We start from the raw sequence: 26,658 nt of genomic DNA, 5'->3' as shown, positions 1-26,658 counted from the left end.
TCAAACCACCTACTGTCTTTCACTATCTCAACCCACCTACTGTCTTTCACTACCTCAACCCACCTACTGTCTTTCACTACCTCAAACCACCTACTATCTATCACTACCTCAACCTACCTACTGTCTGTCTATCACTACCTCAACCCACCTACTGTCTATCTATTACTACCTCAAACCACCTACTGTCTTTCACTACCTCAACCCACCTACTGTTTTTCACTACCTCAACCCACCTACTGTTTTTCACTACCTCAACCCACCTACTGTCTTTCACTACCTCAACCCACCTACTGTCTTTCACTACCTCAACCCACCTACTGTCTTTCACTACCTCAAACCACCTACTGTCTTTCACTACCTCAACCCACCTACGGTCTATCTATCACTACCTCAAACCACCTACGGTCTATCTATCACTACCTCACCCACCTACTGTCTTTCACTACCTCAAACCACCTACTGTCTATCACTACCTCAAACCACCTACTGTCTATCACTACCTCAACCCACCTACTGTCTTTCACTACCTCAACCCACCTACGGTCTATCTATCACTACCTCAACCCACCTACGGTCTATCTATCACTACCTCAACCCACCTACTGTCTTTCACTACCTCAACCCACCTACTGTCTTTCACTACCTCAAACCACCTACTGTTTTTCACTACCTCAACCCACCTACGGTCTGTCTATCACTACCTCAACCCACCTACTATCTATCACTACCTCAAACCTCCTACGGTCTATCTATCACTACCTCAACCCACCTACTGTCTTTCACTACCTCAACCCACCTACTGTCTTTCACTACCTCAAACCACCTACGGTCTATCTATCACTACCTCAAACCACCTACGGTCTATCTATCACTACCTCAACCCACCTACTGTCTTTCACTACCTCAACCCACCTACGGTCTGTCACTATCACTACCTCAACATACCTACTGTCTGTCTATCCCTACCTCAACCCACCTACTGTCTTTCACTACCTCAAACCACCTACTGTCTATCTATCACTACCTCAATCCACCTACTATCTATCACTACCTCAAACCACCTACGGTCTATCTATCACTACCTCAACCCACCTACTGTCTTTCACTACCTCAACCCACCTACGGTCTGTCTTTCACTACCTCAAACCACCTACGGTCTATCTATCACTACCTCAAACCACCTACGGTCTATCTATCACTACCTCAAACCTCCTACGGTCTATCTATCACTACCTCAACCCACCTACTGTCTTTCACTACCTCAACCCACCTACTGTCTTTCACTACCTCAAACCACCTACGGTCTATCTATCACTACCTCAAACCACCTACGGTCTATCTATCACTACCTCCACCCACCTACTGTCTTTCACTACCTCAACCCACCTACTGTCTTTCACTACCTCAACCCACCTACTGTCTTTCACTACCTCAACCCACCTACTGTCTTTCACTACCTCAAACCACCTACGGTCTATCTATCACTACCTCAAACCACCTACGGTCTATCTATCTATCACTACCTCAAACCACCTACGGTCTATCTATCTATCACTACCTCAACCCACCTACGGTCTATCTATCACTACCTCAACCCACCTACTGTCTTTCACTACCTCAACCCACCTACTGTCTGTCCATCACTAATTACACTAATGTAATTCTTCCCATCTGTAGTTTGAGCAGCTGGCCTTCCTGTGGATGGAGCGCCAGAAGTCTGGGGGGAACTACAGCCGATACCGGGCCCAGACGGAGAAGCACGTGGTGCTGTGTGTCAGCTGCCTCAAGATAGACCTCCTCATGGACTTCCTCAACGAGTTCTTCGCTCACCCCAGACTGCAGGTCTCTCCATAAAACCTTAACTAGGGCAGGGATGGGCAACTTTGATGGGGGTGAGGGCCACAAAAAAATCTGATCTCATCATGAGGGGCCTCAGTAACTCGCTGGTCTGCGTACCCACATCTATATCCACACATGCAGTCATGCAGTCAGAGCCGACCCTAGCCTTATGGGAGCCGTAAGCTAAATGTTGGCCCCCCCCTCTTGACAGCAGTGAAAAAAAATACAAGTTTTAGAGTTAATTTCCTTCAATTCTACACATTTTTCCATTGGGAAGATGAGATACGGTGTGACTAACATCTGTGTGCACGCAGGTGTGTATTCATGTGTGTGTGTGGGTGTACATCTCTGTAATCCTCTCCAGGAGCTGAAGCAGCTGAGGTTAAAGCAGGGGATTCAATCAGCATTAGCATAGATCAAACAACATGTTTTATTTTCAGGAGCAGCTGGGTGAGGGTGTGTCTTCATTATTGACTGAGTGTGTGAGAGAATATTTGTGTGAGACCCTCTCTGCCCTCCCATTAACCCCAGTGTGTGCGTGTGTGCGTGCTTGTGCATGCGCGTGTGTGTGCGTGCGCTTGCGTGTGCGTATGTGTGTATGTGTGTGCGTGTGCATGTGCGTGTGCGTATGTGTGTGCATGTGTGTATGTGTGTGTGTGTGCATGTGCATATGTGTGTGCGTGTGCGTGTGTATGTGTGTGCATGTGCGTATGTGTGTGCGTGTGCGTATGTGTGTGTGCGCGTGCATGTGCGTGTGTGTGTGCGTGTGTGTGTATGTGTGTGTGTGTGTCCATCTATAGGACTACTACGTGGTGATCCTGTGCCCAGCAGAGATGGATGTACAGGTACGGAGGGTCCTCCACGTGCCCCTGTGGGCACAGAGGGTCATCTACCTGCAGGGCTCCGCCCTCAAGGACCAAGACCTCATGAGGGCCAAGTGAGTCCCCTGCATCGGGTCCCCACTCAGGCGCCCAAAATCACAGCCATGCTACAGGGAAAGGGAAAGGAATGTGGTATACCTAGTCAGTTGTATAACTGAATGCATTCAACTGAAATGTGTCTTCTGCATTTAACCCAACCCCTCTGAATCAGAGAGGTGCGGGGGACTTGCAAACTGGAAACGATTTATCCGGCGGCTGCATTCATTGTAGCTGGGGATTTTAACAAGGCTAATCTGAAAACAAGACTCCCTAAATTTTATCAGCATATCGATTGCGCAACCAGGGGTGGAAAGACCTTGGATCATTGTTACTCTAAATTCCGCGACGCATATAAGGCCCTGCCCCGCCCCCCTTTCGGAAAAGCTGACCACGACTCCATTTTGTTGATCCCTGCCTACAGACAGAAACTAAAACAAGAGGCTCCCACGCTGAGGTCTGTCCAACGCTGGTCCGACCAAGCTGACTCCACACTCCAAGACTGCTTCCATCACTTGGACTGGGAGATGTTTCGTATTGCGTCAGATAACAACATTGACGAATACGCTGATTCGGTGTGCGAGTTCATTAGAACGTGCGTTGAAGATGTCATTCCCATAGCAACGATTAAAACATTCCCTAACCAGAAACCGTGGATTGATGGCAGCATTCGTGTGAAACTGAAAGCGCGAACCACTGCTTTTAATCAGGGCAAGGTGTCTGGTAACATGACCGAATACAAACAGTGCAGCTATTCCCTCCGCAAGGCTATCAAACAAGCTAAGCGCCAGTACAGAGACAAAGTAGAATCTCAATTCAACGGCTCAGACACAAGAGGCATGTGGCAGGGTCTACAGTCAATCACGGACTACAGGAAGAAATCCAGCCCAGTCACGGACCAGGATGTCTTGCTCCCAGGCAGACTAAATAACTTTTTTGCCCGCTTTGAGGACAATACAGTGCCACTGACACGGCCTGCAACGAAAACATGCGGTCTCTCCTTCACTGCAGCCGAGGTGAGTATGACATTTAAACGTGTTAACCCTCGCAAGGCTGCAGGCCCAGACGGCATCCCCAGCCGCGCCCTCAGAGCATGCGCAGACCAGCTGGCCGGTGTGTTTACGGACATATTCAATCAATCCCTATACCAGTCTGCTGTTCCCACATGCTTCAAGAGGGCCACCATTGTTCCTGTTCCCAAGAAAGCTAAGGTAACTGAGCTAAACGACTACCGCCCCGTAGCACTCACATCCGTCATCATGAAGTGCTTTGAGAGACTAGTCAAGGACCATATCACCTCCACCCTACCTGACACCCTAGACCCACTCCAATTTGCTTACCGCCCAAATAGGTCCACAGACGGTGCAATCTCAACCACACTGCACACTGCCCTAACCCATCTGGACAAGAGGAATACCTATGTGAGAATGCTGTTCATGCTCGTCATCAAGCTCGAGACCCTGGGTCTCGACCCCGCCCTGTGCAACTGGGTACTGGACTTCCTGACGGACCGCCCCCAGGTGGTGAGGGTAGGCAACAACATCTCCTCCCCGCTGATCCTCAACACTGGGGCCCCACAAGGGTGCGTTCTGAGCCCTCTCCTGTACTCCCTGTTCACCCACGACTGCGTGGCCACGCACGCCTCCAACTCAATCATCAAGTTTGCGGACGACACAACAGTGGTAGGCTTGATTACCAACAACGACGAGACGGCCTACAGGGAGGAGGTGAGGGCCCTCGGAGTGTGGTGTCAGGAAAATAACCTCACACTCAACGTCAACAAAACTAAGGAGATGATTGTGGACTTCAGGAAACAGCAGAGGGAACACCCCCCTATCCACATCGATGGAACAGTAGTGGAGAGGGTAGCAAGTTTTAAGTTCCTCGGCATACACATCACAGACAAACTGAATTGGTCCACTCACACAGACAGCATCGTGAAGAAGGCGCAGCAGCGCCTCTTCAACCTCAGGAGGCTGAAGAAATGCGGCTTGTCACCAAAAGCACTCACAAACTTCTACAGATGCACAATCGAGAGCATCCTGGCGGGCTGTATCACCGCCTGGTATGGCAACTGCACCGCCCTCAACCGTAAGGCTCTCCAGAGGGTAGTGAGGTCTGCACAACGCATCACCGGGGGCAAACTACCTGCCCTCCAGGACACCTACACCACCCGATGTCACAGGAAGGCCATAAAGATCATCAAGGACATCAACCACCCGAGCCACTGCCTGTTCACCCCGCTATCATCCAGAAGGCGAGGTCAGTACAGGTGCATCAAAGCTGGGACCGAGAGACTGAAAAACAGCTTTTATCTCAAGGCCATCAGACTGTTAAACAGCCACCACTAACACTGAGTGGCTGCTGCCAACACACTGACACTGACTCAACTCCAGCCACTTTAATAATGGGAATTGATGGGAAATGATGTAAATATATCACTAGCCACTTTAAACAATGCTACCTTATATAATGTTACTTACCCTACATTATTAATCTCATATGCATACGTATATACTGTACTCTATATCATCGACTGTATCCTTATGTAATACATGTATCACTAGCCACTTTAAACTATGCCACTTTGTTTACATACTCATCTCATTTGTACATACTGTACTCGATACCATCTACTGTATCTTGCCTATGCTGCTCTGTACCATCACTCATTCATATATCCTTATGTACATATTCTTTATCCCCTTACACTGTGTATAAGACAGTCGTTTTGGAATTGTTAGTTAGATTACTTGTTGGTTATTGCTGCATTGTCGGAACTAGAAGCACAAGCATTTCGCTACACTCGCATTAACATCTGCTAACCATGTGTATGTGACAAATAAAATTTGATTTGATTTCCATAATCAACATCCACGTCTTTGGCGGCTAGGTAACAGGTTAACTGCCTTGCTCAGGGGCAGAACAACTGATTTTTACCTTGTCAGCTTGGGGATTCGATCCAGCAACCTTCAGTTACTGGCCCAGAGCTCTAACCACTAGACTACCTGCTGCCCCTCCAGGGTCCCCAAAACAAGACATGCTTACAGGGGCATATCTCATAGGCAGTGTTAGACAGTTATCAGGGCAGATAGCAGTTACTGTACACTGGCTCTGTTAAATAAAGACAGCAAATAAAATGATTGTATTTTCTCCTCCTCGTCTCTTCTGCTGCCCGGGTTGTAACTCGCAGTGAAGTCGTGTGTGTTAGAAGAACAAATGTATTGTTCTATTGTCCTGTTCCTCCTTTGTTCTCTCTCAAAAACATGACAACAACAACATCCACCCCCCCTCTCTCTCCTCTCATCCTTTCATCTCCTGTTCCTCTCTCCTCCTCCTGCCTCTATCTGACCTGTGTCCTGTCTTGGCCTGACCCCTCCTGCTGCTCTACTAACTGGCTGTAGGATGGACGATGCTGAGGCCTGTTTTATCCTCAGTAACCGATTCGAGGTGGACCGCTTCGCTGCTGTACGTTCCTCAATCTCCTTTTAAGACTTTTAATCTCCACAACGCCACCCTCCTTCTTTTCCTGTCCTCCACTCTTCTTTCCCTCCTTCACAGCTTTCTCTCTCTACCTCTACTATATTTTTATCAAAATGTAAATGATCATCCTAAGAACTATTTCACAACTTTTATTTATCTTCTTATTTGACCCTGGCTCCTATTTTCCTCTCTGCGTTGCCGTTCTTAACAGACTATTTCACACCTGTGACATAATTACGGGAATTTTCCTTTCTGGTGTGGCTATAGCCTGTTAGTTCTGTTGAAAGCTCCGTGCCCTAGTTGAAGAGGCTTACTAAGGGGATTGTACATAGAGGAGATCTGGAGAGGAATCTGTGACTGTGGTGGAGCTACTGGTGCTGCTAATGATTTGAGTCTCCTTCTTGCTACTCTATCCCATCCTCCCTTCCTTCCTTCCTCCCTCTCTTTATATCTCTCTCTCTCTCTGTCTCTCTCTCTCTTTCTTTCTCTCTCTCTCTTTCTCTCTCTCTCTCTCTCTCTCTCTCTCTCTTTCTCTCTCTCTCTTTCTCTCTCTCTCTCTCTCTTTCTCTCTCTCTCTTTCTCTCTCTCTTTCTCTTTCTCTCTCTCGCTCTCTCTCTCTCTCTCTCGCTCTCTCTCTCTCTCTCTCTCTCTCTCTCTCTCTCTTTCTCTCTCTCTTTCTCTTTCTCTTTCTCTCTCTCTCTCTCTCTCTCTCTCTCTCTCTCTCTCTCTCTCTCTCTCTCTCTCTCTCTCTCTCTCTCTCTCTCTCTCTCTCTCTCTCTCTACCAGGATCACCAGACCATTCTAAGAGCCTGGGCGGTGAAGGACTTTGCCCCAAACTGCCCCCTGTATGTCCAGATCCTCAAACCTGAGAACAAGTTCCATGTCAAGTTTGCAGGTCAGAGCATTGAGTGTGGGAATGTGTGCGTCCGTACGACTATGTGTGTACAGTTGTGTGCCTATGGGTCTTTTTATACATAATGGGGCCAATGTGTGACATTGGGATAAATATTTTCAAATGGTTTAAAAAAAATAATAATAATGTAGTTCCACATTTGTACTTAGAGGAATAAAAGGTAGTATATGCAACATGGCCCATAACTCCACCTATTCAACAACATAGACCTAGGACTATACCTCCTTTAAGCAGGGTTCATACACACATTGGCAAGTCAAATTCAAGGACTTTCAGGGACTTTTTCAAGTACTTAATTGTAATTTTCATGGACCTCAATGTTATACGATTGTATATGTTATATAGTTGTACTTATAGGGCCTAATATAGAACCCTCCCTCCCCCCAAAAAGCTATCAAAACGTGTCAATAAAGTAGACCATTACCACTAAAAATAATGCATTTTTTAGGCCTTGCAAATGCATTGATATTCACATTATTATTACATTATAAAATATGTGAGAATAATGTGGACATTGCCTGACTAAATAAATTGGATGCATGCATGGCGACCTTTCTGTAGCCTATGTGGCCGACGCAGGCACACATAATAAATCCATGAATAGCTGTAGCATTACAATCTCACCACCTCTTTTTTTATACTGACCAAGTAACAAATAACCAGGTTCCTTTTTTAATGGAAGGATTTGTATGTATGGTCAAGTTGAAGAGAACAACGGATGTTGTCGTCATCATAATAACATGGTTTTACAGCAGCAGAGTAGTGCAACGCAACACCCTTTCATTGAAGTGGTGGGAAACAAACGAAAGTAACCACATCTCTCACAAAACTCATCAAAAATGAAATCACAGATAATGAATGATGAGGGAGCAGGAGAACTTGTAAATTGTCTTCAATAATTACAAGGACTTTTCAAACACCAATCTGAGGAAACGTCAGATTTAAACAAATAAAAAAAAACATAAAAAAAACCATCAGAAAACATTACCTTGATGTTTTCTCTGTTCAATCTAACAAGACCCTGCTGTGAATCAAGCAGACAACAGATGATCAACATCAATTCGCTAGGGATATTAGATCCAACATGAATCCAGGCACAACTGTCTTCACCATAAGGAATGAGACACCAAAACACATTTTTTTCCCAGCACTTGGGCTGTTGTTGCATCGCATGCACTATCACAACAACTGTTCATCACTTGACTCTCATTCAGAAAATTCCTTCCTGGATCAGATGATGATGTGTGAAAATAAAGCAGCGTAACTAATCACCTGGACACCATATGTGCATCCAACAAGTGTTATTCATAGTTATTGAAGAACCACGTTAAGGACAGTATCGATGTAGGTTTGAAGTATCAAGGTAATACTCTTTCGGTTAGCAATCACATAATTTGGGATTTGTGTGCCCATGAAAACTGTGTTCACCCCCTGACATAAGGAGACACAAAATGTTATGTAGTTACACTGTATTTCTGAGATCTCTATACAAAAAACTGACTGCCAGATCCAGAATTCTTACAGGGTTCAAGTTCAATGTTTAACTGATTAATGCTTAATATATAATATAACGATATCCTACACTTCCATAAATGCAAGGACAGAAAAGTCATGTTTTATGTCACACGATTTCGGACAAATCCGTCAAGACACCAACCATGATAAAGGGTTAAACATACGTTTTAAATCAATTGGTGAATTTGATTAAGTAGAGCTGTGATCCCCCTTATATCTTAATATAATGACTTGAAAAAAATTGACAGATTATTATCAAGGATTTATCAACAGCTGTAACAAGTTGTCAAGTGTAGGAAATCCTCACTGGTACCCTATTTTAGAGAAAGACCCATATGTGTCTTTCTCTGTTCCAGCATACTATGAACTGACAGCCATTTCCCCAGAGTTTCTGGTCTGCTTGATTAAGAGCCAGTCTCATTTTCCACCTGAGCACCTCCTGTGATTTGTGACAGTCTTTGCAGGTGTATTCTATGCATTTCCTATCAGACAAGATAGTATAAAGCAGGATACCCATTCCATTCTCTCCGGCTCTCCCGTGATGGACAGATTGTGTTGGCAGCGTGTCTGGGAGGAGTAATTTTATTAGCATGGACACTTTGCCTCCAGGGAAACAAAGCCTTTTCCTGTTCAGCAAACCGTCATAAAGCACCAATCAAGCAGCACTTGTTAGGAATAGGAGAGAGAAAAGATGAGGAGGCAAAGACATCACTTTTGGCCTTCACCTTCTCGTTCTGTATCTCTCTCAATTCAATTCAAAGTGTCTTTATTGGCATGGGAAACATGTTTACATGGCCAAAGCAAGTGAAATAAGCAATAAATAAAAGTGAGAAGAAACAAAAACAACATCAACCAAAACTTATCACAATTTAACAGTAAACATTGCAAATATAAAGGCATTTCAAGTGTTATATTAGATACAATGTTTTACCAATTATAGTTTGAGTAGTAGGGGAAGATAAATAAACATATAAATATTGGTGGTATTTACAATGTTGTTTATGTGCCCTTTTCTCATGACAACGGACCACAAATCTATCACCATGTGTGCTGCAATGGCCAATGATGGTTTGCTTCTCAACACACCACTCATTGGCCCATACAACACAGAAAGGCTTATAGCTTTGGCAAGGTTAAATCCAGCTTCATCGATAAATACAAATGAATGTGGTCTTTCCAGTGCTTCCACCTCCATTACTCTCTGAAAAACAGTAAGTGCACAGTTTTACTGTAGAAATGCTAGTGTTTTTTTTTACTGTAAATATTTTGTATAGCTGTGTACGTAACCTCAGACGTCTTACCTGAACATATTGGTATCTTTGCTCTTTTACCCGTTCACTGTTTCTCTCGAATGGTACAGTGTATAACTGTTTCATTGTAACTTGGTGTTTCTTTAGGACTCGACCAATAGTTGTTGTGCTGACAGAATTAACATTTTCAAATATATCATTATCAGCCAGCACTCTATCTTGAATCTCCCGCAGTTTTATTGCATTGTTGACAACAACCATGTCAACAATAGCATTTTCCTGCGCATCTGAAAATATTTTTCCTCTTCCCCCTGTTGGGGGCAGCCTTTGGGTCCTGTTGTAAAAATATATTTTACAGTCAAACTTACTGTAATATATATCTGTGTAAATATTCTATAATTGCAATACAAAATACATTCCTGTAATGTTTTCATTTACTGTAAGGATGTAACTCTCACCTGTTTGCATGATGGAAAATTCGCATTACAGATGCCACTGTGGATCTTTGCAGATTGGGTTGCACCCTCAACCCTGCCTCTCTCAATGAGAGACCATGGTTCACGACATGGTCTATAAGTGTAGCCCTTATTTCATCTGAAATAACAGCTCTTTGTCTTCTTTGTCTTCCTCCACGCATCCGCCCTCTCCCTTCCACCCTTCTCCCTCCACTTTTGTTCCATTTCCAAAATGAGTCTTTCTGAGCTCTACCTATATATACTGTAATATGTGTGTGTGTTCACTAGCAAGTCTAAAACAAGACACCTGCTTAGCCTTTCAGCTGAAATTGCAATCAGCAGTGTTTGAAAGGCACAAGGCTGAAATCTATTCCGTTTTGAATGTGTGGTTCACAGTTTTGACAGCAGTGTGTTAGCATTTGAACAAAGTGCTGTAAATCCACAGTGTTGTGCAGGTTGTGGTTAAAGTCATGGGATAAGTGTGTAGAGTTTTGAAAACTGTGTTCAAGCAATGAAAAACGAACTAGAGTTTGGTCCACATGAACTGCTGCTGTGCAGACTGTAGTTAGAGTTTTGCACATGTGACTCCAGTTGTGTCCACTGTCGTTTAGCAATCTAAAAAAACTGTAATCTCTCTGTATGTGATGGCTTTGTTAAGGAAGGTTTGGGAATCGCTTCCTTTTAGATGGTTGTAGAATTATTGAACTGCTCTTTTCTCAATTTTAATAATTAGCAGATATCGGCCTAATTCTGCTCTGCATGCATTATTTTGTGTTTTATGTTGTACACAGAGGATTTTTTTTTTGCAGAATTCTGCATGCAGAGTCTCAATTTGGTGTTTGTCCCATTTTATGAATTCTTGGTTGGTGAGCGGACCCCAGACCTCACAACCATAAAGGGCAATGGGTTCTATAACTGATTCAGGTATTTTTTGCCAGATCCTAATTGGTATGTCAAATTTAATGTTCCTTTTGATGGCATAGAATGCCCTTCTTGCCTTGTCGCTCAGATTGTTCGCAGCTTTGTAGAAGTAACCTGTGATGCTGATGTTTAGGCCGAGGTAGGTATTGTTTTTTGTGTGCTCTAGGGCAACGGTGTCTAGATGGAATTTGTATTCGTGGTCCTGGCAACTGGGCCTTTTTTGGAACAGCATTATTTTTGTCTTACTGAGATTTAATGATGGCCCAGATCTGACATAATCTGTGCAGAAGATCTAGGTGCTGATGTAGGCCCTCCTTGGTTGGGGACAGAAGAACCAGATCATCAGTAAAGAGTAGACATTTTTGACTTCAGATTTTAGTAAGGTGAGGCCGGGTGCTGCACTGTTCTAGTGCCCTTGCTAATTCATTGATATATATGTTGAAGAGGGTGGGGCTCAAGCTGCATCCCTGTCTCACCCCACGGCCCTGTGGAAAGAAATGTGTGTGTTATTTACAATTTTAACTGCACACTTGTTGTTTGTGCACATGGATTTTATAATATCGTATGTTTTTCCCCCAATTTCTATAGAAGACCCTCATGCCAAATTGAGTCAGAAGCTTTTTTGAAATCAACAAAGCATAAAAAGACTTTGCCTTTTGTTTTGGTTTGTTTGTTTGTCAATTAGGGTGTACAGGGTGAATACGTGGTCTGTCGTACGGTAATTTGGTAAAAAGCCAATTTGACATTTGCTCAGTACATTGTTTTCACTGAGGAAATGTACAAGTCTGCTGTTAATGATAATACAGAGGATTTTCCCAAGGTTGCTGTTGACGCGTATCCCACCGTAGTTATTAGGGTCAAATTTTCCTTTACTTTTGTGAATTGGGGTGATATTGCAGAAGATGCCAAGAGTTTGATGTTAAAGAGTTTTAAAAAACGAATTGAAATTTGTGGTCTGAATATTTTATCATTTCATTTAGGTCAACATCACAGGCCTTTTGGGGTCAGAGGGTTTGTATTTTGTCCTGTAGTTCATTGTAGCTCTCTCTAACTCTGTCTCTGTCTCTCTCACCAATATCGCACTTCTCTAATTTCATCCTCGGGAACGTCAAACTCAATCCTATTTCCCTGCCTTCTCAATTAATGATTCATATTTTATCCCATTACATTAGTCAAGGAAATCCAGTTTCTGCCTGCCTAATATGCTTGCTGTATGCAGGGAGTCATCTATCGGCACTGCCTTACCTTTTAACAGTCGGAATTCCATCTGAATGCATGGGTTTGTTATTAGTTTAGGCTGGGGTGTTACCAAGGAGATGGAATAGCATGAAGCTGCTTTTTCTATTCTCCAATGTCTGCCTATCTCCTCTACTGTGTTGCTTCTCTCGGTCACGTACCAGTCCTGGAGGTCTGAGGAGAGCTCTGTGGCGATTTCTGATTGGTGCTGTAGGGCAGAAAGCTGAATGTTATGGTATCGGCTAGCCAATAGTTCAGTTGTGAAAAGAAATGTTGAATGTGTTCCAATCTGGCTCGTATAGTATTAAGTGGAGGAATGTGTCATAGATAGAAAACCTACTAGTGCTTCTACAGTTAGCTTGCATACGGGATAGTAGCTACATTGAATAGAGCTGAAATGCTACCTGAATCACAATGAAGACAACATCACAGAGAGGAATGGTTTCGCAACATTTCAATTTATCCTCAAAATAAATAAATTAATGCATGTGAGTCAGTCACAGCCAATCTCTTCATATCAACACAATAAAGCCACTACTTAATACAGTGTTCTTCCTGTCAGTGGTCAAGTAACCAGAGTGGAGGAAACTGGAGGAACCAATTGGTGCAGCAATGGGCTTTTAGTGGCGTGGACAGGCACGTTGTAACAGGGTGCTGAATTCCCTCGTTAAGTGCCAGTGTGGGTGGCACTAATGAGACGCAGTGGAGACTTGATTTGATCCCCACAAATAGCTTAACAACTGACTAATGTCTATTATGTTAAATCATATACACTGAGTGTACAAAACATTAGGAACACCTTCCTAATATTGAGCCTTTTGACATCAGAACAGCATCAATTCATTGGGGCATGGACTCAGTCCATGGTGATGCTGGCCCATGTTGACTCCAATGCTCTAATGCTTTGACACAATTGTGTCAAGTTGGCTGGATGTCCTTTGGATGGTGGACCATTCTTGATACACATGGGAAACTGTTGAGTGTGAAAAAATCCAGCAGCATTGTAGATTTTGACTCAAACCGGTATGCATGGCACCTACTACCATACCCCGTTCAAAGGCACTTAAACCTTTTGTCTTGCCCATTCACCCTATGAATGGCCCACATACACAATACATGTCTCAAGGATTAAAAATCCTTCTTTAACCTGTCTCCTCCCCTTCAGCTACACTGATTGAAGTGGATTTAACAGGTGACATCAATAAGGGATCATAGCTTTCACCTGGATTCACCTGGTCAGTCTGTCATGGAAAGAGCAGGTGTTCCTAATGTTTTTTTACACTCAGTGTATTTTGGGATGGCTCTATGCAGAGAGGCAGAGAGAGAGACTGCCACTCAAGTTCTCTCTCTGTGTGTGGAGGATCAGAGGGGGTTTATATGAATCAGAATTGGCTTGTGGGTTGACTGGGTTGCATGGTGTTGATTTTCCCTGACCAAATGTTGAACAACAATGACCTGGTGTTTCTGGTGGGCTGAGCTATATTAGCCCGGTCAATAGCCTGGTAACTTACACATACCATCACACAATAACTGCATGCTGATTTAATTAGGGTTGCTGTTTGGGCAGACCTGCAGTAATTACTATCTGCTGCCAGCGTGGGAGTTCACCTCGCACAGAGACACACACAGAGACATACACGTTTAGCACACACAGAGACACACACAGAGACATACACGTTTAACACGCACAGAGACACACACACATCCTTCACACACACATACACCTCTCACACACACTGAACAACTCTCCATACCAAATGTATTTAATATTGTCTGCTTAAACTGGAACATAGTGGATGCACAGTAACATGCTATACATGACTCCAGAGGTTTGGCTCTGCGCTTCACAGCACTGTATGGGTTTTGACAGACAACCGTTCTGAACTTGAGCATCTGTAAATTCCGATGAATCTATGTATTTTGAAAGATGAGACGTTGAGGATTATAATAAATACCACTTTGATGTCATCGAAGCAAGCCAAAGACTCGTGAGTCCAAATGTGCACTTCATAAAAAACTCATGTCATATACAGTGTCGATGTTTCTGATCACTATGTTTGATGTACAGTTACAATATGAGATGGTGTTCTACCCTGGGTTGTCCTGAACAGAATTAACCTGTTTGTTGTATTATGATGAACATTTTCCGAATCTGAATGAACTCGTGACTCCGTTCTATGCACACCGTACGACCTGCTTTTCTAATAGCATTGTGAAAGCCTAACACCGTAAGATTGTAGTTTATCATTTAGCTGGTCATGTTGGCAATAGAACAAGCTTTCAAATCATGCCCACCTGACCCAGATTGCGATTTTATAATGGACCGTTACTGGTTGCGTGAACAACAACAGTAGTTGTGTAAAGGCAGGGATGCAGAGCTGTGTTCCAACGTGCTCTGTATTTCCTCAACGACACTGCTAGGAGAACTAAAGTAAAACACCTTATAGTTGAAGACTCTTTGAGTGTGTTGAAATGACTTGGGAACTGTGCCCACACTGGAGGGGTGTGTGGCCACTTGAAGACACCAGCTAGTCCTCTCACTCAAACCCTTGTCATATTTTTGTGTTATGTTGCACCTACACCACATTTTCCAGAAATATTCTTATCATGTTACTGAATGTATCCAGAGTTTTTTTTTCGATTTCATTATTGACAAATGCTGTGAAAAGTATAGTTAACGTAAAATGCACATGAAATCAACAGTGTAACGTTTGGATTCATTCAGTCTTGTGTCAGGTGAACTAAACTCAGCAAAAAAAGAAACGTCCCTTTTTTCAGGATACTGTCTTTCAAAGATAAATCGTAAAATCCAAATAGCTTCACAGATCTTGATTGTAAAGGGTTTAAACACTGTTTCCCATGCTTGTTCAATGAACCATAAACAGTTAATGAACGTGCACCTGTGGAACGGGCGTTAAGACACTAACAGCTTACAGACGGTAGGCAATTAAGGTCACAGTTATGAAAACTTAGGACACTAAAGAGGCCTTTCTACGGACTCTGAAAAACACCAAAAGAAAGATGCCCAGGGTCCCCGCTCATCTGCGTGAATGTGCCTTAGGCATGCTGCAAGGAGGCTTGAGGACTGCAGATGTGGCCAGGGCAATAAATTTCAATGTCCATACTGTGAGACGCCTAAGACAGCGTTACAAGGAGACAGGACGGACAGCTGATCGTCCTCGCAGTGGCAGACCACGTGTAACAACACCTGCACGGGATTGGTACATCCGAACATCACACCTGCGGGACAGGTACAGGATGGCAATAACAACCTCCCGAGTTACACCAGGAATGCACAATCCCTCCATCAGTGCTCAGACTGTCCACAATAGGCTGAGAGAGGCTGGACTGAGGGCCTGTTGGCCTGTTGTAAGGCAGGTCCTCACCAGACACCACCAGCAACAACGTCGCCTATGGGCACAAACCCACCATCGCTGGACCAGACAGGACTGGCAATAAGTGCTCTTCACTGACGAGTCGCGGTTTGTCTCACCAGGGGTGATGGTCGGATTCACGTTTATCGTCAAAGCAATGAACATTACACCGAGGCCTGTACTCTGGAGCGGGATCAATTTGGAGGTGGAGGGTCCGTCATGGTCTGGGGCAGTTTGTCACAGCATCATCGGACTGAGCTTGTTGTCATTGCAGGCAATCTCAACGCTGTGCATTACAGGGAAGACATCCTCCTCCCTCATGTGGTACCCTTCCTGCAGGCTCATGCTGACATGACCTTCCAGCATGACAATGCCACCAGCCATACTGTTCGTTCTGTGAGTGATTTCCTGCAAGACAGAAATGTCAGTGTTCTGCCATGGTCAGCGAAGAGCCCGGATCTCAATCCCATTGAGCACATCTGGGACCTGTTGGATCGGAGGGTGGTAGGCCATGGTGAAGAGGTGGGTATTTAGGTGGAACTTAAAGATGGTGAAGACTCCATCAGGGATGGTTGTGGAGTTCCAGAGCCTCAGCACAACCCTGGAGAAGGCCCTGTTGCAGCTTGGGAAAGCTTGGGAAAACAAGGTGACCTGTTGTGATCAGGGCCAGTTCCAGGCATAAGTGACATAAACTCAGTCGGGGTCTCAATCTACTATTGTGAGTAAGCTAACATGTCAGCTAACAAATTTTAGAGTGGTAGTTAAACTAGCCAGATATCTAAACTTGTAATCGTGGTCAAATACCGACCGGGCACACAGGGCACGTGCCCATAGGCCCTGCCCTCCAGTGGCCCCCATTAATTTTGTTAGTTATTCTCACTCAGATAACATATTAACTTAAGTCATTACAAAATGTGTATAATTGCAGGAAAATAGCTTTAAAACTGCAAAAATGTCTCTCCAACTCATGACAAAAATGGTAGAATTGCAGTAAATTTGCTGTAAAACTGCAAAACAAATTGTTTCTGCCCCATGGAAAAATGTGTGGAATTGCATAAAAAGTTTTACTTTAAAACATACATTTCTCTCCACCATTAAGAGAGGGGCCACTAAAATGTTTTGTTGTGAGGTGGGGGGCCCAAAAGGCTTGATCTGAGTCATTTTGTTCTGTTCTCTGCTGTAGCAGCATTGATAGGAACATAAGGCTAGCAGGGTACTGATGATTTGATCCCAAAACATTAAGCTGTCATGATTCATTACACAGAATACTACAGTACTTACTATAAAATTCTGTAGAAAACGGTATTATACTGTCGAATTCTATACTATACACTGTAGTATACCTCGATCATGTATAGTACTTACTATAGAATGTTGTAGTATACTGTAGAATACCATAGTAAATAGTAGAGTATACTACAGACCACAAAAACACTACAGTAATTACTACAGTATACTACAGTCCGCAAAAACAATTCAGTAATTACTATAATATAAACCAATATTATTTTCTTACTACAGTATTTTACTATAGTAAACTGTAAATATTAGTCATATCTGCAAAACTATAGTAAATACTAGAGTATTCACTGTAGTATATACTATAGTGAATACCACAGTAAAGTCTGCAAAAACAATACAGTGAATACATGGTTTTTCTTCATTTGGGTACATGTTATGATCCAAACATTCTTTCTATCCCACTATGCCTGTAATTTATACAAATAGTATCATCATCAACAACATTTTCCTCTCTGTTGGTGAGTCTATTGGAAGTAAAGCTGCTAGACAGAAAGGACCTGTGTCTCATTGCTTTTATGTGTTTACTAGCTACTAACCTTCTCCTGAGGCACGAGAGGCGAGGCTGGACAATTCTAGCTACCAACGTTTCTGTCGACAATCAATATGCAAAGCACATCTGGGCATTTAAGGCCAAGATCTCATTTGTACCAAACACTGTACCCCTAATAATATTTGTCCACTGATTACAGCATATAATGTAATCAAGAATTACACAGCAGGGAAAATGACTGCTCCCTGAGCCTCATTTTATTGGTCATAACTCTATATTGTTTTTTGTCACAAAGAGATGAGAGAGAAGGTAGCAGAAAAACAAGAGAAACAGACAAGGCAGGAACAGTGAAGGTGGAGTGATGGGTGTTATCTATGTTTGTTCAGGCTGGTTCCGTTTTCTCCCTCCTTCCCAGGCCTTTGCTAAGTGTGTGAGAGTGTGAAATGTCCTTTAATAAGACACTGCACTGCAGGGGTGTTGCCAGGTCCCCTTAAACCCAAAATAAGATATAGAGCAAAGAAATACAAAAACAACCCAAAATATGAACTGAACAGGTAAAAACAACCCCGAATATAAACTGAACAGGTAAAAACAACCCCGAATATAAACTGAAAGGGTAAAAACAACCCCGAATATAAACTGAATTGGTAAAAACAACCCAGAATGTAAACTGAAAGGGTAAAAACAACCCCGAATATAAACTGAATTGGTAAAAACAACCCAGAATATAAACTGAAAGGGTAAAAACAACCCAGAATGTAAGCTGAAAGGGTAAATACAACCCAGAATGTAAGCTGAAGGGGTAAAAACAACCCAGAATGTAAACTGAAGGGGTAAAAACAACCCAGAATGTAAGCTGAAGGGGTAAAAACAACCCAGAATGTAAACTGAAGGGGTAAAAACAACCCAGAATGTAAGCTGAAGGGGTAAAAACAACCCAGAATATAAACTGAAGGGGTAAAAACAACCCAGAATATAAACTGAAAGGGTAAAAACAACCCAGAATGTAAACTGAAAGGGTAAAAACAGCCAAGAATGTAAACTGAAAGGGTAAAAACAACCCAGAATGTAAACTGAAAGGGTAAAAACAACCCAGAATGTAAACTGAAAGGGTAAAAACAACCCAGAATGTAAACTGAAAGGGTAAAAACAACCCAGAATATAAACTGAAAGGGTAAAAACAACCCAGAATGTAAACTGAAAGGGTAAAAACAACCCAGAATATAAACTGAAAGGGTAAAAACAACCCAGAATATAAACTGAAAGGGTAAAAACAACCCAGAATATAAACTGAAAGGGTAAAAACAACCCAGAATATAAACTGAAAGGGTAAAAACAACCCAGAATATCAACTGAACAGGTAAGAACAACCCCGAATATAAACTGAACGGGTAAGAACAACCCCGAATATAAACTGAAGTGGTAAAAACAACCCAGAATATAAACTGAAAGGGTAAAAACAACCCAGAATGTAAACTGAAGGGGTAAAAACAACCCAGAATATAAACTGAAAGGGTAAAAACAACCCAGAATGTAAGCTGAAAGGGTAAATACAACCCAGAATGTAAGCTGAAGGGGTAAAAACAACCCAGAATATAAACTGAAGGGGTAAAAACAACCCAGAATATAAACTGAAAGGGTAAAAACAACCCAGAATGTAAACTGAAAGGGTAAAAACAACCCAGAATATAAACTGAAAGGGTAAAAACAACCCAGAATGTAAACTGAAGATGTAAAAACAACCCAGAATGTAAACTGAAGGGGTAAAAACAACCCAGAATGTAAACTGAAGGGGTAAAAACAACCCAGAATGTAAACTGAAAGGGTAAAAACAACCCAGAATATAAACTGAAGGGGTAAAAACAACCCCGAATATAAACTGAAGGGGTAAAAACAACCCAGAATGTAAACTGAAGGGGTAAAAACAACCCAGAATATAAACTGAAAGGGTAAAAACAACCCAGAATATAAACTGAAGGGGTAAAAACAACCCCGAATATAAACTGAAGGGGTAAAAACAACCCAGAATATAAACTGAAAGGGTAAAAACAACCCAGAATGTAAACTGAAGGGGTCAAAACAACCCTGAATATAAACTGAAGGGGTAAAAACAACCCAGAATATAAACTGAAGGGGTAAAAACAACTCAGAATGTAAACTGAAGGGGTAAAAAATAATCCAGAATATAAACTGAAAGGGTAAAAACAACCCAAAATGTAAACTGAAGGGGTAAAAACAACCCAGAATGTAAACTGAAGGGGTAAAAAATAATCCAGAATATAAACTGAAAGGGTAAAAACAACCCACAATTTAAACTGAAGGGGTAAAAACAACCCAGAATATAAACTGAAAGGGTAAAAACAACCCAGAATGTAAACTGAAGGGGTAAAAACAACGCCGAATTTAAACTGAAGGGGTAAAAACAACCCAGAATATAAACTGAAGGGGTAAAAACAACCCAGAATATAAACTGAAAGGGTAAAAACAACCCCGAATATAAACTGAAGGGGTAAAAACAACCCCGAATATAAACTGAAGGGTTAAAAACAACCCAGAATATAAACTGAAAGGGTAAAAACAACCCAGAATATAAACTGAAGGGGTAAAAACAACCCAGAATATAAACTGAAGGGTTAAAAACAACCCAGAATATAAACTGAAAGGGTAAAAACAACCCAGAATATAAACTGAAGGGGTAAAAACAACCCAGAATATAAACTGAAGGGGTAAAAACAACCCAGAATGTAAACTGAAAGGGTAAAAACAACCCAGAATGTAAACTGAAGGGGTAAAAACAACCCAGAATGTAAACTGAAGGGGTAAAAACAACCCAGAATATAAACTGAAGTGGTAAAAACAACGCTGAATATAAACTGAAGGGGTAAAAACAACCCAGAATGTAAACTGAAAGGGTAAAATCAACCCAGAATGTAAACTGAAGGGGTAAAAACAACCCAGAATATAAACTGAAGTGGTAAAAACAACCCAGAATATAAACTGAAGTGGTAAAAACAACCCAGAATATAAACTGAAGGGGTAAAAACAACCCAGAATGTAAACTGAAGGGGTAAAAACAACGCCGAATTTAAACTGAAGGGGTAAAAACAACCCAGAATATAAACTGAAGGGGTAAAAACAACCCAGAATATAAACTGAAAGGGTAAAAACAACCCAGAATGTAAACTGAAAGGGTAAAAACAACCAGAATGTAAACTGAAGGGGTAAAAACAACCCAGAATGTAAACTGAAGGGGTAAAAACAACCCAGAATATAAACTGAAGGGATAAAAACAACCCAGAATATAAACTGAAGTGGTAAAAACAACCCAGAATATAAACTGAAGTGGTAAAAACAACCCAGAATATAAACTGAAGTGGTAAAAACAACCCAGAATATCAACTGAAGTGGTAAAAACAACCCAGAATGTAAACTGAAGGGGTAAAAAGAGACGATGCCCTAAGGAGGAGAAGAGAAAATAATCTGACATGACAGGGAGTTGACTGTCTTTTTGACGAATGTATATCTCTGCTAATTGCATCATGTTGAGTTGTCAAGTAAGTGCCATTGAGTTAATAATAGATTACCTACTTGATGGAGGCAGGGAGGGAGCATCTGGGTAAATGATGTTGAGATTAATGAAGATGTTTTAATTCCATCAGATTTAATTAGTGTTCTGCATAAACCACAGCGTTTACACTTAGCTAACAGGCCAGACTTCATCTCAGCCTCTGACTGAGATATCAATTACCACAGCCTTTGGGATGCACCTGCACTAATAAGGTGGCTTTGATCAGACAGACAAAGAAATGCACTCACTCTTGCATACAGGTACAGCAGAGGAGACAGAGCATGTTTGACCCACTACCTACCTCTGAAGACACATCCACTAGACCACCTTTACTCCACACACACAAATGCATACAAAGCTCTCCCTCGCCCTCCATTTGGCATATCTGATCATAATTATATCCTCCTGATTCCTGCTTACAAGCAAAAACTAAAGCAGGAAGTACCAGTGACTCGCTCAATACGGAAGTAGTCAGATGAAGCAGATGCTACGCTACAGGACTGTTTTGCTAACACAGACTGGAATATGTACTGGGATTCATCCAATGGCATCGAGGAGTATACCACCTCACCTCAGGCTTTCGACTCTGTCAATCACCATATTCTTATCGGCAGACTCAGTAGCCTCGGTTTTTCTAATGACTGCCTTGCCTGGTTCACCAACTACTTTTGCAGACAGAGTTCAGTGTGTCAAATCGGAGAGCATGTTGCCCGGTCCTCTGGCAGTCTCTATGGGGGTGCCACAGGGTTCAATTCTCGGGCCGACTCTTTTCTCTGTATATATCAATGATGTTGCTCTTGCTGCGAGCTCTTGCTGTGATCCACCTCTACGCAGACGACGCCATTCTGTATACTTCCGGCCCTTCCTTGGACACTGTGCTATTTAACCTCCAAACAAGCTTCAATGCCATACAACACTCCTTCCGTGGCCTCCAACTGCTCTTAAACGCTAGTAAAACCAAATGCATGCTTTTCAACCGTTCGCTGCCTGCACCCGCACACCCGACTAGCATCACCACCCTGGATGGTTCCGACCTAGAATATGTGGATATCTATAAGTACCTAGGTGTCTTGCTAGACTGTAAACTCTTCTTCCAGACTCATATCAAACATATCCAATCTAAAATCAAATCTAGAGTCAGCTTTCTATTCCGCAACAAAGCCTCGTTCACTCACGCCGCCAAACTTACCCGAGTAAAACTGACTCTCCTACCGATCCTCGACTTCGGCAAACTGGATGCAGTTTATCACAGTGCCATCCGTTTTGTTACTAAAGCACCTTATACCACCCACCACTGTGACCTGTATGCTCTAGTCGGCTGGCCCTCGCTACATATTCGTCGCCAGACCCACTGGCTCCAGGTCATCTACAAGTCCATGCTAGGTAAAGCTCCGCCTTATCTCAGTTCACTGGTCACGATGGCAACACCCACCCGTAGCACGCGCTCCAGCAGGTGTATCTCACTGATCATCCCTAAAGCCAACACCTCATTTGGCCGCCTTTCGTTCCAGTTCTCTGCTGCCTGTGACTGGAACAAATTGCAAAAATCGCTGAAGTTGGAGACTTTTATCTCCCTCACCAACTTCAAACATCTGCTATCTGAGCAGCTAACCGATCGCTGCAGCTGTACATAGTCCATCAGTAAATAGCCCACCCAATTTTTTATATTTATTCACTTTTCTTCTCTTTTGCACACCAGTATCTCTACCTGTACATGACCATCTGATCATTTATCACTCCAGTGTTAATCTGCAAAATTATAATTATTCGCCTACCTCCTCTTGCCTTTTGCACACAATGTATATAGACTCTTTTTTTTCTACTGTGTTATTGACTTGTTCATTGTTTACTCCATGTGTAACTCTGTGTTGTCTGTTCACACGGCTATGCTTTATCTTGGCCAGGTCGCAGTTGTAGCCTAGCCTACCTGGTTAAATAAAGGTGAAATTAAAAAAAATAAAAATAAAAAGTAATCGGGTTCATCAATAAACGCACCGACGACGTCATCCCCACAGTGACCATACGTACATATCCCAACCAGAAGCCATGGATTACAGGCAACATCCGCATCGAGCTAAAGGCTAGAGCTGCCGCTTTCAAGGAGTGGGACACTAATCTGGACGCTTATAAGAAATCCCGCTATGCCCTCAGACGAACCATCAAACAAGCAAAGCGTCAATACAAAATGAAGATGGAATCCTACTACACCTGCTTTGATGCTCGTCGGATGTGACAGGGCTTGAAAACTATTACGGAATACAAAGGGAAACCGAGACACAAGCTGCCCAGTGACGTGAGCCTACACTGAAGCATGCACGAGAGCACCAGCTGTTCTAGACGACTGTGTGACAACGCTCTCGTAGCCGATGTGAGCAAGACCTTTAAACAGGTCAACATTCACAAAGCCGCAGGGCCAGACAGATTACCAGGACAAAGCCATATCTCAGACTGGCCAATAAAACGAAACGATTAAGATGGGCAAAATGACACAGACGCTGGACAGAGATATGGCTTTTTCTTTGCAACTCTGCCTAGAAGGCCAGCATCCCGGAGTCGCTTCTTCACTGTTGACGTTGAGACTGATGTTTTGCGGGTACTATTTAATGAAGCTGCCAGTTGAGGACTTGTGAGGCATCTGTTTCTCAAACTAGACACTCTAATGTACTTGTCCTCTTGCTCAGTTGGCACCGGGACCTCACATTCCTCTTTATATTCTGGTTAGAGCAAGTTTGCACTGTTCTGTGAAGGGAGTAGTACACAGCGTTGTACGAGATCTTCAGTTTCTTGGGAATTTCTCGCATGGAATAGCCTTCATTTCTCAGAACAAGAATAGACTGATGAGTTTCAGAAGAAAGTTTCTGGCCATTTTGAGCCTGTAATCAAACCCACAAACGCTGATGCTCCAGATACTCAACTAGCCTAAAGAAGGCAGGTTTTATTGCTTCTTTAATCAGAACAACAGTTTTCAGCTGTGCTAGCATAATTGCAAAAGGGTTTTCTCATGATTGCTGATAATGGGCCTCTGTACGCCTACGTAGATATTCCATTAAAAAATCTGCCGTTTCCAAATACAATAGTCATTTACAACATTAACAATGTTAATTGTTCAGGCAACATGCAGGAGCCTTCCAGCCCCTCAACAGGTCAGTGTGTGTCACTGTCCTCCTAAACCACAGTGTATTTCTGATTTGATGCTATTTTAATGGACAAAAAAATTACTTTTCTTTCATAAACAAGGACATTTCTAAGTGACCCCAAACTTTTGAACGGTAGTGTAGACTCGGTACCGGTATACCCTGTGTATAGCCTCATTGTTGTTATTTTATTGTGTTACTTTTTGTTATTTTTTACTTTAGTTTATTTGGTAAATATTTTCTTCGGTAAGGTCTACACTTGTTGTGTTCGGCGCATGTGACTAATAAAGTTGAATTTGATTTGATTACTGTATACTGAGTGTTACTGGTTTGTCTCCTTTGCTGCCTTTGTCTGCAGATCATGTGGTGTGTGAAGAGGAGTTTAAGTATGCCATGCTGGCCCTGAACTGTGTGTGTCCTGCTACCTCCACCCTCATCACCCTGTTGATCCACTCCTCTAGAGGACAGTGAGTACACACACACAAACCCACACACACACTCTTTTTCCAATGGGCGTGGGTGGTACCAGACAGAGGCAGTGGAGTATGTCCTTTGGCCTAACAGATGCTGAGTACATTGAGCTGTACACAGCAGATTAATCTTGGTAGATCGACTACTGACCTAAAGTAAACCCAGACCAGTCATGATCCTCTTAAACCCAGACCAGTCATGATCCTCTATCTACTTTCAGAACAGCACCCCCAGAGGCCTTCAGGCAACATGCAGGAGCCTTCCAGCCCCTCAACAGGTCAGTGTGTGTCACTGTCCTCCTAAACCACCGACAACTCCCTCCCCCTCCCTCCGTATCCCTGATGTGCGGTGACATTAACTCGGCCAGGCATGCTGTCCCCATGAAACGGTCCATTTATTATTTACAGACGACAGTTGTTTCTGTAATGCAGTCCTTCTCACATCACCGCCACCCACAGCCACACTCTCCGCCCCACACCCTTCCTTTCTCACCTCCTGTCTCTCAACTCATCCTTTCTAAAGGCAGACAAGGTGAACACAGCCCGTGTGTGAAACTCTCTCGATGTGTAGCGTTCAGCGGCGTCTATCTTGGTAGCTGTGTTGCTCTGATAGTGTCTGTGTCCCTGTGTGTGTCTCAGTGCTGATTGAGTTATTGATTGGTTTCTGACACCGTTGTAAAGTGTTAACACTGCAGCCTTGAGGGGAAGTGTCTTTGATGTGTGGTTGATGCTGAAAGGGAAGCTGCGTGCAACGCTGTTTAAAAGGTCAACTCTGTCCCCTAATGACCAATCCATTCCCTGATCGTGTCTCAGGGAGGGTGGGGCATGCTCAGCTGACCAGTGGCAGCGCACCTACCGCCGCTGCTCGGCCAATGAGGTGCATCACATTTGTCTGGAGGAGAGCAAGTTCTTTGGGGAGTACCAGGGGAAGAGTTTCACCTTCGCCTCCTTCCACGCACACAAGAAGTGAGTCAACAAGCAGACATACACAAAGTTTACATTTGACATTTTAGTCATTTAGCAGACACTCTTAACCACATACACACACACACCACACCACACACACCCACACACCACACACACCCACACACACCCACACACCCACACACATTTGACATTTTAGTCATTTAGCAGACGCTATTAACCACAAACACACACACTTCCTGTATCTGATCCTCTCCACCTCGGTCAGGTATGGTGTGTGTCTGATTGGAGTGCGGAGGCTGGAAAATGCCAACATCCTGCTGAACCCAGGTCCCGGCCACATCATGGGTGGCTCAGACACCTGCTTCTACATCAACATTTCCAAGGAGGAGAACTCAGCTTTCGTCAGGGGCCACAGAGAGCCCACGCGGGGGGGCCCCAAGGGCAGTGACAGGGGGGTGGGGCCCCAGACCATCTACCATGGACTCACCAGACTGCCTGTCCACAGCATCATCGCCAGCATGGGTCAGTCTCACTGACTCACCGTGACACAGTTACACTCAGAACCTTTGTCCAAGTGCACTTAGCATAATGTTTCTTATTATACAATTCTGACTTTCCTGATCCATGTACATGGCACAGATTAGGACATGTTTTACATGTTGATCCACAATAGGAAGATCTTTCCTGATCCATGTACATGGCACAGATTAGGACATGTTTTACATGTTGATCCACAATAGGCAGATGTTAGAAGCCTAACAGTTGTATGAGGAATAAAACCATATCTGATTGTACGTCTCTGGTGATAAAAGCATCTGCCAACCCAGTGAAATGTATCTGGCATGTACGTTTCCTTTTGTTTTG

General features: G+C 43.1%; 1 protein-coding gene across 1 annotated transcript in view; it reads left to right on the top strand.

Annotated features, from left to right (window-relative positions):
• Positions 1–26,658, top strand: part of LOC110539004 (potassium channel subfamily T member 2) — a 90,429-nt gene that overhangs the window by 44,447 nt on the left and 19,324 nt on the right. The window contains exons 11-18 of the mRNA XM_036938831.1: positions 1,678–1,842; positions 2,640–2,776; positions 6,161–6,224; positions 7,026–7,134; positions 24,756–24,864; positions 25,089–25,145; positions 25,681–25,833; positions 26,060–26,316. Coding sequence (XP_036794726.1) covers positions 1,678–1,842; positions 2,640–2,776; positions 6,161–6,224; positions 7,026–7,134; positions 24,756–24,864; positions 25,089–25,145; positions 25,681–25,833; positions 26,060–26,316 — 1,051 coding nt within the window. The remainder of the gene's footprint in view (positions 1–1,677; positions 1,843–2,639; positions 2,777–6,160; positions 6,225–7,025; positions 7,135–24,755; positions 24,865–25,088; positions 25,146–25,680; positions 25,834–26,059; positions 26,317–26,658) is intronic.

The sequence above is a fragment of the Oncorhynchus mykiss genome, chromosome 12 (assembly GCF_013265735.2).
Source record: "Oncorhynchus mykiss isolate Arlee chromosome 12, USDA_OmykA_1.1, whole genome shotgun sequence".
NCBI classification, from domain to species: domain Eukaryota; kingdom Metazoa; phylum Chordata; class Actinopteri; order Salmoniformes; family Salmonidae; genus Oncorhynchus; species Oncorhynchus mykiss.
This window is presented reverse-complemented; position numbering and strand designations above follow the sequence as displayed.